At 48.1% G+C, this 12,287-nt stretch overlaps 6 protein-coding genes across 6 annotated transcripts; 4 read left to right on the top strand and 2 right to left on the bottom strand.

The window, feature by feature from the left end:
* Positions 1 to 413: 413 nt before the first annotated feature.
* Positions 414 to 2,750, bottom strand: PEX2_015530 (Major facilitator superfamily domain, general substrate transporter; the record flags this gene model as incomplete). Its single annotated transcript, XM_016738829.1, has 2 exons — positions 414 to 1,424; positions 2,097 to 2,750. The coding sequence occupies 2 exons, from the start codon at positions 2,748 to 2,750 to the stop codon at positions 414 to 416; spliced, it is 1,665 nt and encodes a 554-aa protein (XP_016602346.1).
* Positions 2,751 to 3,117: 367 nt separating this feature from the next.
* On the top strand, positions 3,118 to 4,752 carry PEX2_015520 (glycosyl hydrolase family 79 C-terminal domain-containing protein; the record flags this gene model as incomplete). Its single annotated transcript, XM_016738828.1, has 7 exons — positions 3,118 to 3,263; positions 3,331 to 3,344; positions 3,396 to 3,506; positions 3,569 to 3,937; positions 4,032 to 4,169; positions 4,234 to 4,569; positions 4,643 to 4,752. 7 exons carry the CDS (start codon positions 3,118 to 3,120, stop codon positions 4,750 to 4,752), a joined length of 1,224 nt encoding a protein of 407 aa, XP_016602345.1.
* Positions 4,753 to 5,400: 648 nt separating this feature from the next.
* On the bottom strand, positions 5,401 to 6,985 carry PEX2_015510 (DNA-protein crosslink repair co-factor UBX5; the record flags this gene model as incomplete). The annotated part of the gene is made up of 2 exons (XM_016738827.1): positions 5,401 to 6,476; positions 6,535 to 6,985. 2 exons carry the CDS (start codon positions 6,983 to 6,985, stop codon positions 5,401 to 5,403), a joined length of 1,527 nt encoding a protein of 508 aa, XP_016602344.1.
* Positions 6,986 to 7,534: 549 nt separating this feature from the next.
* On the top strand, positions 7,535 to 9,566 carry PEX2_015500 (AAA family ATPase CDC6; the record flags this gene model as incomplete). The annotated part of the gene is made up of 3 exons (XM_016738826.1): positions 7,535 to 7,583; positions 7,642 to 7,884; positions 7,939 to 9,566. 3 exons carry the CDS (start codon positions 7,535 to 7,537, stop codon positions 9,564 to 9,566), a joined length of 1,920 nt encoding a protein of 639 aa, XP_016602343.1.
* A 586-nt stretch (positions 9,567 to 10,152) lies between these two features.
* Positions 10,153 to 11,334, top strand: PEX2_015490 (uncharacterized protein; the record flags this gene model as incomplete). Its single annotated transcript, XM_016738825.1, has 2 exons — positions 10,153 to 10,338; positions 10,396 to 11,334. 2 exons carry the CDS (start codon positions 10,153 to 10,155, stop codon positions 11,332 to 11,334), a joined length of 1,125 nt encoding a protein of 374 aa, XP_016602342.1.
* An 83-nt stretch (positions 11,335 to 11,417) lies between these two features.
* PEX2_015480 (uncharacterized protein) lies at positions 11,418 to 11,896 on the top strand (the record flags this gene model as incomplete). The annotated part of the gene is made up of 3 exons (XM_016738824.1): positions 11,418 to 11,497; positions 11,560 to 11,805; positions 11,857 to 11,896. 3 exons carry the CDS (start codon positions 11,418 to 11,420, stop codon positions 11,894 to 11,896), a joined length of 366 nt encoding a protein of 121 aa, XP_016602341.1.
* Positions 11,897 to 12,287: the final 391 nt, after the last annotated feature.

Genomic DNA, 12,287 nt, shown 5'->3' with positions numbered 1-12,287 from the left:
AGGGATTATAACCTCTTAGGGAGGAAGTTATGAAGATGATGATAATACGGGTTGCATTACACTAAATTGATTAACTCTATGAGGAAAAGACGGAGCTATATACACTAAACAGTCGGGTGCGTGTGAAATATGTATACAAGTAGAGTTCGGTTTCAATCATAGTTGGCTTCTTATCAAATACGCGATACCTATTTTCTCACCAAATTTCACAATTCGGAAGCTTGACAACGATCATCATGTACGGCAGCGGGCTTCGTCTCATCCATCACGTCAGATATGTTTCCAACACAAGCGGCTGGCCCATCAAAGATAAAAGCGATCTCTTCTAAGGATGGCCCCTTTGTCTCTGGAAACATGAAATAAACTCCGACAAACTCGACCATAACCCAAATGACAAAAATAATATAAAACCGTCAGGCGATATCTTCCAGACCAATAGGCACAGTAAAGGTAGAGAGCATCATGAAACCGAACTGAACAAAATAATAGAATGACAATCCTTTTGCGCGTAGACTATAAGGTAGGATTTCAGTGATATAAAGGCCAAGGTTGCCGGTGATACCGAGATTGTAGGCGGGAGAGAAGAGGTATAGAAGGACGACCACAGCATAGGCAGCGGCCTTGTTGGTAGGATCTTTGGTAAAGGTCGCGCTACATGCAGTGATACAGATAACGATGACCCAAATTGCGACAAGAGAGCACAAGAAGAGTTTGCGGCGACCGACCTTGGCTGGCAATGTGGCGAAATGAACGGCACTGAACCTAGAAAGCATCTGACTGGTTGCGTTGATAAGGGTTTGCTGAAGGTCAGATTTTAAGCCCACGGATTTTAAGATGGGCGAGAGGTAGTAGGAGACAAAGGCATTTCCAGACATTTGCGAACAAATTGCCGCCCATATCAATATGAACATACGTTTGCGGTTGCCAGGGGTACTACCCAAGTCGCGTAAAAACATAAATATGTTGTTCTCATGTGTTGCTTCGGCCCGCAACGTCGTAAGAATCTCGGCGTACTCTAATTGAACGCCCTGGTTGGAGACATCGCCTTCGCCGTGATACTTAGCAAGCATAGCGAGTGCCTCTTCGTTACGGCCTTGACTAACCAGCCAGCGGGGCGATTCAGGGAGCGACCAGATAGCAAGTAGTTGGATGATAGATGGAAGTCCTTGCAGCGCCGACGGGATGCGCCATGAAGCCGTACTATCGATGCGAAACGTTCCGAAGGTGCACCAACCGGCAACGACAGAACCAACCGAGTAGAAAGTCAGAAATAGAGCCGTGGCAGTACTGCGCTGAGCCGGATGTGCGATCTCGGTGATATAAGGGGCACCCACCTCCAGCGACGACAACACTGCCAGCCCCAATAATGACGCGCGAAATGATGAACATGGCGTTATTGATGGCCGTGCCTTGCAAGACAGCACCTACACAGCACAGAGCAGCTCCCGTGGCAATACCAGCGCGTCGTCAAAAGGTATCCGCCATGGGGGAGATCAAGAAGGTGCCAATGATGCCGCCGAGGGGATAGGAACCATTGAAGAAGCCAAGCAAAGCACCCGTGGGTGTTCCAAAGTAAGTCTGCCAATGTGACACAGACTGGAGACCGTTCATCATACTAGCGTCAAATCTAGAGTTTTCGGCTTTTGGTGAGCTGAGTTCCTAGAAGCTGAGGGCATGAAGTTTGAACAAACCCTTGAGAGAAAATCGACAACAACGTGACCAACATGAGAAAATTGAGAGCACGGAGGTTGCGGTACCTCCACCAATGCGCTGTAACAACAGACGAAGAAGGTAGGACTGCGTCCCCAGGAATATTCAGAGGAGTCATTATTTAGGAGTAAAACAGATGACCGGTGAACAACAATGGTATTAAATGATCCTTGATGGGTTGATGATTGACTGTGGTGGACCTAGGTGCATAATATTTCCTAAATATACCTCTCTTGACTCTCGCTTTCCCCTTCTCCAGACTCGGTCTCGGGATGGGATTAGCCGAGAGCTATAGATACATGCACCTATAGGTGAATGTCCTCATGCCCTGGGCTTCGGCCGGTTACAGCTGCCAACCACACAGATGTGGTCCTGCAACTTTTCACGTTGTGAATTATCGTGAACTGCACTTTCTGATTCTCCATGTGTGGAATCAAACGAGGGGATAGCTTCCATGGCGCGGAGACCCCGGTTGAGCTCTGATATCGAAGAATAATTGCGGGTATCCAGTCCAGAGAAGTAACATCTTCAGAGCCAAGTATTGATGCCTTGTCGTAAACGTGAAGAAAATCGTCCTCGGGCTCGTCGATGCGAAGCTTGGTGAAGAGGTCAACCGCTGTCTCCCAAAGAGTACTGCTCTGTATCTGAGGGGACCAAATGGCGTCGTGCGCAATTGTCGCAACTTTGACGCCTCCAGATCCCAATCGGGGGAAACTGGTGCCATACGAGGTCCCAGAAAAGAGCCTCAGGACGTGGATTGCGATGTGGTTGTCGCCGGAGTGTATGTAGGGGCCAATGTCGATCTCATCATAAAACCAAATGTTCACGTCGCCCTTAGCAGGCCCAAAGGAGACCCGTTGGCAATTGATATAGAGCTTGTATCGCGTGTCTACGGTGATCTTGATTCGCAAGGCCTTGGGTGGTTCTCCATTAACAATGAGCTTCTTTCGGAAATGAACGAAACGACCTGCAGTGGAAGAGGCATCTTCGCGAAAGGATGGATGCCACATCCAAGAGGTATCAAAAGTTTCGGCTGCCATCACGGATATGGCGAGAGCTTCGGATGACTGAATTCTGCAGTACTGGGAAACTTGACATTCGCAAGATAGCTTGACTAGGTTGAAGAAGAATGGTGTTTTTTGCTTCCTAGATGCAATTTTATTTGTATTTCTGAGATGGTGGTCCAGCACTGAGAAGATCAGCGTCGGGTCATGTTAAGCCGAGTGGCCACGCGGTTAGGCCGACACACGGACAACATGATTATGGGGGGGCTTTTTCCGGGGTGGAATGTTCATAGTCACTTGTTCCCCCGGATCGGCAATTAAACACATACCATCATTAAAGGCTAAACCCTGTATCACTTTTGCCAACATCAAACCCCCGATCAACAAACTCTTTCACCAGAAAATGCCTGTTCGTATCGGTGGCACAACACAGGACCGAGCGAGATACGACCCTGACTTTGACGGATATGTATCGTACAAAGTCAACAATTCTCTAGAAGCACCCAAGAGCCTTATTTATGGGCCTAAGTTCTTCGATTTAATCGGCAAGTACCTATCAACTCATACAAAATGAGATGTCCCTCATGACTGACCAGTGCTCAGGACAATTCGGCAGTGAGACAATGTTAGGTGAGTTGAATGGAATGTTGATTTGATCGATTGTATACTCATGACTTCAAGGTCTGAACCGCGGCCTGAACAATCGGGGCAACACCTTTTCTGCAGCGCTAGAAGCCAGGGCAATGATATCTAAGCAGCTATGGGGATTGGAGCTCGGAAACGAACCTGATCGTAAGTCTAGTGCCTTAACGACCAAGCCTACTATCTTGTCTTTTGCTAATTCTTATTGCCAGTATTCGAGTACTGGAAGTACCCTGTGGCCGTAGCTCCCTGGAAGGAAACGCAAGAGGGAGCCAACGCAGCCGATTGGGCACAAGACTTTATCAATCACTGGAAGACACCGCTTCCTATCCTTGCAGGAGGAGGATATGCCGTTCCATTTGAAGTTGTGCCTCCATGGCCTAATCTGCCTTACCTGATAGAAACAGCCTATAACCAGACGATCAAGGATGCGACAAAATTCTACAACGGGCATCTCTACTCGTTAGAGAACGCCACAGCTAATAGTTTGAATATCGAAATGAACCACCAAAGAACAGTATCCGATCTAAATATGCTGCCGATATCTAGTGACAAGTCTGTCAACAGACCCTACGTTCTGGGTGAGGCTAATTCCGCATTGTTCTTGTGGTTTCTTCCCAATAAATTCTCAATCAAAGACAAGATTGTCACCGCTAACGCATAAACTTATTACAGGCGAGACGGGCTTTCACTCAGGCGACTATGAAATGGATGCTACCCTTGGCTTTGCAATTCAAACGGTGGACAAAACCTTACATGGCTTGGCCCTCGGTATTCAACGCATATTCTACCACCAGGGCACAATTAATCAAGGTATGTTTTTTTCTAATAACTTCTTTTCTTTTTTTTAAAACACCGTGACTAAATATTTCCTAAGCGTTCTTCAACTGGTGGTGGAGTGATCGTGTTAACGCTCCATTTTACGGTGGTTATTTCGCAGCGCTTGCTATAGAGGGAGGGGACTCTATCTCGGCGAGTGACGATGGCAACGATTCATACGCGCAGTATGTGGTTTATAAGAAGGGGAAACCATTCAAGGTTATCTTAGTCAACACGAACTACTACTCTGGCAATGGCTCTCGATCGGTGACCAATTTCACCATGACAGGATTGAAAAATGGTTATGTTGAAGCACTTCGCATGACAGGACCGAGTAGTGAGACTTTGGTTCCGCGCCTGCAGACCGACCCGTCACTTGAACCTAGCATTGGAGGTACGTATGGGTTGAATACTATCCAAATTAGAGGGCTTTCCGCACTGTTGTTGTACTGACTTCGGCTTCGCAGGCCAGTACTTTTCCAACGATGACTGCAGCCTTCGAGGAGCCCAAAACTTTGAGGAGTTCACGGTTGAGAAGCACCGGCTTACAATCAGCCTCACAGCTTCGGAGGTTTGATTGTTTATTTATAAGAAGAGGAACTAGTTAACTAACTATAAATGAATTGACGCGTTTCGCGTTAGGTGACCGCTTGTCAAATCCATCCGTTAATATCATCTGACTGCTTACTAAGTACAAATAAGTCAGGTCAGGTGGTCACTGAGTAATCACCCTGTGCTGTGAGATACTCAGTGAGCAGGGCCCTGAGCGCCATAAAGCGGCGGCACCCCGATCGGCATCCGCGGCCAAAATCTGGTACTCCGTACTCCGTAGATACAGGTACATATGTACTCCGTAGGTACGAAGTATATGCTTTGTCTGTTAAGAAAAAATTCAGCTCTACACATGTACATCACTCAGTCCTACTCTATACTCATTATTACTTTTTTCTGTTTCTTAAGTTGACACTATTTTGATTATCATGATTCATTGCATGCTTTCCAGGGAAGCTTCGTACTATGTATACTCTCACATCTAGGTCTCAAGGTTGGCAGTGACAACTAGAGAGCCTGGTAGATTGAATGGTATCCCTGGAAATGACGAAATCCAGCTTGGGAACAAAGGTGAGATCCCACGGGATCTAATTCATTTCCATCAACGCCTTGCAGAAACTCAGAAAACATGGCTGCATGATGATAAGACCGAAAGAACAAGAAAGCAAGAGAATTACTCTTCCAAATATCCAATCATCACCGTGCCATTCTTCAATCCTGCATCTGCAATGCTCGTACTAAGTTGATCGATGAGATTGCGACCCATGCTATTAAGGTCAAACTCGACACCAGCCTTGTCTTCCAAGGGAGGATCGGCCTTGAGCCACTCATAGATTCTCTGAACGGGATCCGTCAATGAGAAGCGTCGAATAACTCTGCCGGACGGGTGTCGGAACTGAATGCGTGTAGTTGTGGCCGGATCTGCGGCAGGTTCAGTGTGTGGTTGGTCGCTGGGAATGGATGCGAATGGGGAGGCTTCGGCAGCTGGCTCCGGTTCCTCCATGACGACATCTTCCTCCTCGGTAGCCCGGCCCTTGCCCTTAACATTGTCTGTACTGCGCGTCAAATCATCAGGGTCTTCGACCGTCGGACCAGCTTCTGCTGCAGCCCCAAGACTGTTTCTCATTGCCATCTCCATCATCTCCTCTTCGGTCATGGCATCAATGTTCTTGTCTTTCTTGTCGGATTTGCGCTTAGCAACAGGGTTGCGCACATTGTGGTTCAAGCTGTAGCGATCGAGGAATTCGTGAAGTTGCATGAGAAAGTCGGCGGCTTTGACCAAAGGCGGTCCAGACCATATCTTCATTTGCTCACCAGTTCGAGGGTCGACAATAGCAATATGGGGGTAATTGTCGGAGACGTCGCTTCCCTGGAAGTAGTATTGGAGGTAGGAAGAGGCACGGGGGTCATCTTTCGAGTACTGCAGGAAAATGAAATGCTCCTTGACGGTATCTTGCACCCCGTGGTCCTTCCACAAATCGCGGTTCAGAACCTGACAGTCAAAGACTGATGCATCCTGGATATTGACAAGCAGCCATTTCTCGGTGTCCTTTCCCTCCTCGCGCGCCACATCCCAAGGTAGTCGTGACATTATTTCGAACGGAGGGCGGTACATTTCGGCAAGCATATTGGACTTGGAGGATGCTTCCGATGCGCCCCCAGTAGCGGCAGAGAGTGCTTCGCGACGAGATTCATTGCCGCCCGTCCATATGGAAGATGACTCTTGCTGGTTGAAGATTCCGGCTCGACCTAGAGTAAAAGGTCAGTTCAAGTTATTGGAAATTTTGGACACAAAAGTAGCACCCACCCGGTCTTCCGCGAGCTCGGAGTTGGCTGAGGATATTGGCGTGCATGTCTTCACCACTGTCATAGTCCGCTCCGGGCCCCACCAAAGTCTCTGTTGTCCGCGCCAACGGCGCTCTCACTTCATCTTCGTTGTCTGCGCCACCTGGGCCGCCATAAATTTGCTCCTGAAGGCGTCGAGCCATAGCCTCATCGTCATCGAATGTTGGCGGGGCGATGTGTCGGGGGGTATCGTCATCAGTATCTGAGTCAATATTCACCACCTCGGAATCGTCTGGGATCCCGGAGCGATGAGAAGGCCGAGAAGGTTCACCAGTCAAGGGTGCGCCTCCACTTTCAAAATAAAGCTGCATGGCCTGCTCGATTTGGAACTCGGTGATCTGCAGGTACTGTATAGCCAGCTCCGGCGTGGAGCCGGTAATTTCAGTGAACTGAGCTACCACGTCGTTATCCATGGTGGGCAGTGTGTCGAACGAGGTTCCTTGAGAAATATCTCAATATTAGAAAAGAGAGTTAGAAGGATTGACTTTGGATACCCACTGAAAGCTTAGGCGTAGTATGAAATGGGGTAAAGACTCGGAGGTTGTGCTATGTGGGGAGCGAGATTTGGTGCAAACCACTGCAAACCAGAAGATCACCAGGTCCCACAAAAGAGGTTGATCGGAAAAAAGAAAAAAGAGAAATAGAAAAAACAATGTCAACCTTCACGAAGGCTGAAAGAATTCCGTCATCTCGATTCGAGACGCACATGAGACGATCATAGACACCTGAGGTGGCTAGTGACGCGGCTGACTAAGTGAGAACTGCACATGTGCTTGATATGCTTGGCCGTATTCCTACGCGCGACGCGTCCAGCGCGTGGAACGAGCCCCAGTAGTGGAGCTGCCAATTACACTTCCTAACTGGGCGCTGGGTCTTCTTTCCTGACATTCCTCTTTTAACTTCTACGGAAACTGCGTCTGTTGTTCCTACCTTCTTACGTTGTCATTCTTATGTCCCAAGTCATGGCAGGAACAGTCTTAGGAAAGCGCACTCGGGGTGATGTGGACCCAGGTAAGATCATCCATCCCACCTTCCTCTGCTCCTTATCTTCAAGTTCTCACCTGTCTAGCATTGCCGGTCCGAACCGCAAGCAAGCGCCGAACAGTTGCCCCCCGAGTTCACCAACGAGAAACACTTCCACTACGACGAACAAGGTCAACTGTAAAGAAAGCAGTTGAACAACCTGACCAAGAAAATGGCGAAATCAAGACAGTGTCGGAGAATGTTGCTTCTAAACATACCTTGCGCGACGACCAGTTCAAATCTCCGGTCAAGATCAATTCGCATTTCACCGTCTCGAAACCAGTGGAAGGTAAGTGGGAAATTTTGGATGTGGCGCCTGAGGCAGCGCTAATCGGATGTGCAGAAGAAATTACAAAACCTATCGAGTTCGAGTTTAAGACACCTTCGAAATCGCGATTCCGAGATGATCTCCCGCAATCTCCCATCACCCCTAGACATCGAGTGCAGGTCGGAGCAAAGGCAGTAACACCGCGCACTCCCCGCCATGCCGATCTTCCCCCGACTCCCAGACAGAGTGCCACTCCGAAAATTGCGAACTCGGTATATTCACAAGCTAGGCAATTGTTCGCCCGAGGCTCCAACTCGGGCCGTTTAGTGGGACGCGATGCGGAGCGGGAAAAGTTGGTATCTTTTATCACAGAAGGAGTGGAATCTCGGAAAGGAGGGTGCCTCTATATAAGCGGCCCCCCAGGAACCGGAAAGAGTGCCATGGTCCAGGAAGTGTGTGGAGATATCGATCTTTCTAAAGTCAAAGTTTCGCATGTGAACTGTGCAAGCATGCGAATCTCTCGCGATGTCTACAGTAGACTCATCCAAGATTTCTGCGAGGACTCAGATATGTTCAAGAAGAGCGAGGGGGATCGCCTCAAATCTACGTTCATTCCATCTAAGAAAGGGGAAGACATGTTCCTCGTCACTTTGGACGAAATCGACCATCTGCTCAATGGTGATTCGGGGGTTTTGCAGTCACTTTTCGAATGGTCATTGCAAAGCAAGTCTAAGCTGATGCTGATTGGCATCGCTAACGCCCTTGATTTAACCGACCGATCTCTCCCACAGCTAAAGGCGAAGAACCTGAAGCCCCGCTTGTTGCCGTTCTTGCCGTACAGTGCTGCATCTATCGCAAACGTCATGACCAATCGTCTTCGCTCATTGCTCCCTGCTGGGGCAGAATCCGACCCAAAGCTTGTTCCCTTTGTCCAACCGGCCGCCATCCAACTTTGCTCCAAGAAGGTAGCCTCGCAAACAGGTGATCTCCGCAAGGCATTCGAGTTGATCAAGCGGGCAATCGACGTCATTGAACAGGAAACATTGCAAAAGTTGGATAAGCAAGCTAAGGAATATGAGAATGTTGCGATACTAGGAGAGAACACCAATTTGTCTTCGCCTGCCAAAGTCGGCAGTGTTCCGAAGCCAACTTCCATGTCGAGCTACACAGTCATCACGGCACCCCGAGCCAGCATCGCCCACATTGCCCGAATTACATCCGCAGCTTTCGGACAGGGCACTGTTCAGAGACTTCAAAGTTTGAACCTGCAACAAAAAGCCGCCATCTGCTCCCTCATTGCGCTTGAACGCAAACGTCGCCAGCTCGAGGTCCCAAGCACGCCCTCCAAGTCGCGTACATCTGCACCCACCATCAAGCAAGCATTTGATACATATTGTGCTCTGTGTCGCAATGACAACATTTTGCATCCCCTGACTGCTACCGAGTTCAAGGACGTTCTCAGTAATTTGGAAACAATGGGATTGGTTGGAGAATATCAGGGTCGCGGCCGAGGTGGAACTGTTGCAGGTGGTACAGATCTGCGTCGCACACCCTCAAAATCTGGCCATGCACCTTCGACTCCTCATAAGGCCCTTGACGAGCAATCTCTTGTCTGCTTTGTCTCCCAGCAGGAAATTGAGAGCCAGATTGCTGGCCCCGGCGAAGGAATCCTCCGGCGCCTTCTCCGTGGTGAGGGACTATGATTCCCTTCCCTGTTTCTCAAGTGCATCCACACAGCATGGCAAACTTTCACTTTTCATTTTTCATTTCCCATTCCCGTTGCTGCATCATTGGAGTTCCATGCGAGGGCATTTTTATCGTGTATAACATTCTTGGAGTTTTCATTCTGGAGTTGAAATATCCTTGTCTCATCATCTTTAGCGTCTTTTATTATGGCTTTCCTTATTGTCACCTCTCCTTTGTCTTTCTATGGTTGCTCTTCCCCGATGTGAATTGAGATCTCATACACAAAAACAGATTAAAAAAAAACACGAATGACTTGATCAATAAAATTGAAACCAAAGAGATCTTTTTCGTAACTCTAAATCTACTGTATCTAGGCGGACCAAGTATCTCGTTGATGACATTAAGTTCCCAGTTCTGGTCCCTGGGAATATCACCTGTTTGATCCCATTGGGTAAGACATTATGCGCTGTGACAAGCCAACGAAGCAAATAACAAAGGTACGGCACCTGGGCAAGTTCGGTTTCTGTTATCCCACCAACATATCCTGTTATCAAACCTGCTACCAAGCCTTTTGATAATAACCTCAGGTCGAGTTGCCAAATCATGGCAGCAGTTAATTCAAGCCAAGTGCAAGTGGAAGCCTCTGTTCTCCTACCTGGTAGCCAACCCAATGACCCTCGGCTGACCGAGGACCTCACGGAAGATCGTGCCAAAAAGAGCAGGTCTATTATATCCTACCTACTAGAAAGGAGTGCAGAATTCCGAGAACTCAGTGATGTGAGACAGCAGGTAAACCAACCGAACCCAGATAGCATACACACATAATTCTAACAACGCTACTAACAGGGATGGGAAGCCCCGGAAGGCGACAAGTACTTTGCGAACCTTCGAAAAAATGCGGAGAAGTCCGACAAGCAGACAGCGATTTACTTTCATAAGCTTATGCAAATAATCGGACGCGAAATGGATAAGGCCACAAATGCCTTCAAAATTCAACAGGTCGATTCAACCCCGCCTGCCATTCTCGACATGTGCATGGCCCCTGGTGCATTCCTCGACATAGCATTGAAAAAGAACCCGGGCTCACGTGCTCTGGCTTTCAGCTTGCCTGTCTCCTGCGGAGGGCACAGGAGCCGTCTGGCAAGCAGCTTGAATACCAAGCAAGTATTTCTCGATGTGACTATGCTTGCTGCCGACATGGATATGAACGAGATCCCCGAGAGCCATGACGATGCCGAGAACTTTTTGCCCAGACAACTTGAGGATGGTCAGCTTTTCGATTTGGTCATATGTGACGGCCAAGTCTTGAGGCAACATCCACGCGCTACCTATCGAGAGGGCCGGGAAGCGAGAAGACTGGTCACCGTGCAGCTCGCTTTGGGTCTCCAGCATCTTAGACCTGGTGGCACTATGGTCATTCTTCTTCACAAACTTGAATCGTGGGACGTAGTTAATCTCATTTGGAAATTTCATAAGATCTCCTCGGTTCGGCTTTTCAAGCCAAAGAAATGTCACGCCAAGCGCTCGTCCTTTTACATGCTTGCTACCAACATTCAAAGCCAAAACCCAGAGGCTGTTGAAGCAGTCAAGCGATGGAAGAGAATCTGGCAGGTTGCTACATTTGGCTCCGATGAAGAGTATAACAAGGTGATTTCAGATGAAGACCCATCCGTGGAAACATTGGTCGAGGACTTCGGGCCCAAACTCGTGAAGTTGGGCAAGGCAATATGGAAGATACAGGCAAATGCCCTGGCTAACGCACCATTCATGAAGAAGCCAGAGTGATCAATGGAAAGACAAGGGTTAGCAGAGATGTAATTGATATCTCTCTTGGGACGAGGCAAATGACACTTAACCACGAATACACCATGACTGCCTTTGAGTTTATGCGGCTTTTCATCACACTCGTCCTACTTCTTATTATCGGTTTTATATTTGTGGCCTCATAGTATGTCCTTCTTGGTCATGTCATGACGCCTTTCTCATGGACTATGCTAAGACCTCCCATAGCCAATTCTCGAGCCCAATACTTCCGACAATGACAACAGATCCCGACACAACTACTCTCGTGTCTTCTGTGGTCGATAAACACTGTAAGGTGCAGTTGGTTGTTTACCTTTTTGAAAACGCTCCCCAGATAGTCAACACGTTCGGATGGCTATGGATCAGGTTTTACATCGCCTACCGTTTTGTCGACTTTGTTATTGACGAGATTGTGGGACCCATTGCTGTGTTCCTCGCCAAGAAAACCCACAGGTAACGTTATTTGATTGTCAAAGCTTGAGCTAAAGCTAATTGAAGACACAGAGCTTTCTGTCGGTATTGGTTCGCGAATAACCCCAAGTGAGACACCAATCCTCAAAACACTCACATGCGCTTATATTACTTTTCCAAACTCTCGTCGGCCAATGTTGAGGAAGAAAGAAATTCGAGTTCTTGTCTGTATTCATACATGGATAACCGACCAACTCCCACAAAGGAAGATTTTTGCCTTTATATTTAGATGAAGAATACACTGAGTGATTCATTCCGTTTCTATGATACAATTTCAAGCTACGTATCCTGTAGAGGAGCCCGATTCTACTCGTTCTATATAACGCTTCGTGGATGCGTTCAAGTTCACTTACAGTTTCATCAAACCACGAACTAGGAATATCAATGCGACATTTCCCAGTTCCTCAAAATGCCTCTCACCTCACAATATCCCTATCAATGATAACCCCCCCCCCCCCCCCCCC

Source organism: Penicillium expansum, assembly GCF_000769745.1.
Source record: "Penicillium expansum strain MD-8 chromosome Unknown contig46, whole genome shotgun sequence".
Classification (NCBI taxonomy): domain Eukaryota; kingdom Fungi; phylum Ascomycota; class Eurotiomycetes; order Eurotiales; family Aspergillaceae; genus Penicillium; species Penicillium expansum.
Note: the sequence above shows the minus strand (reverse complement) of the source record. Positions and strands in the feature narration are given on the sequence as shown.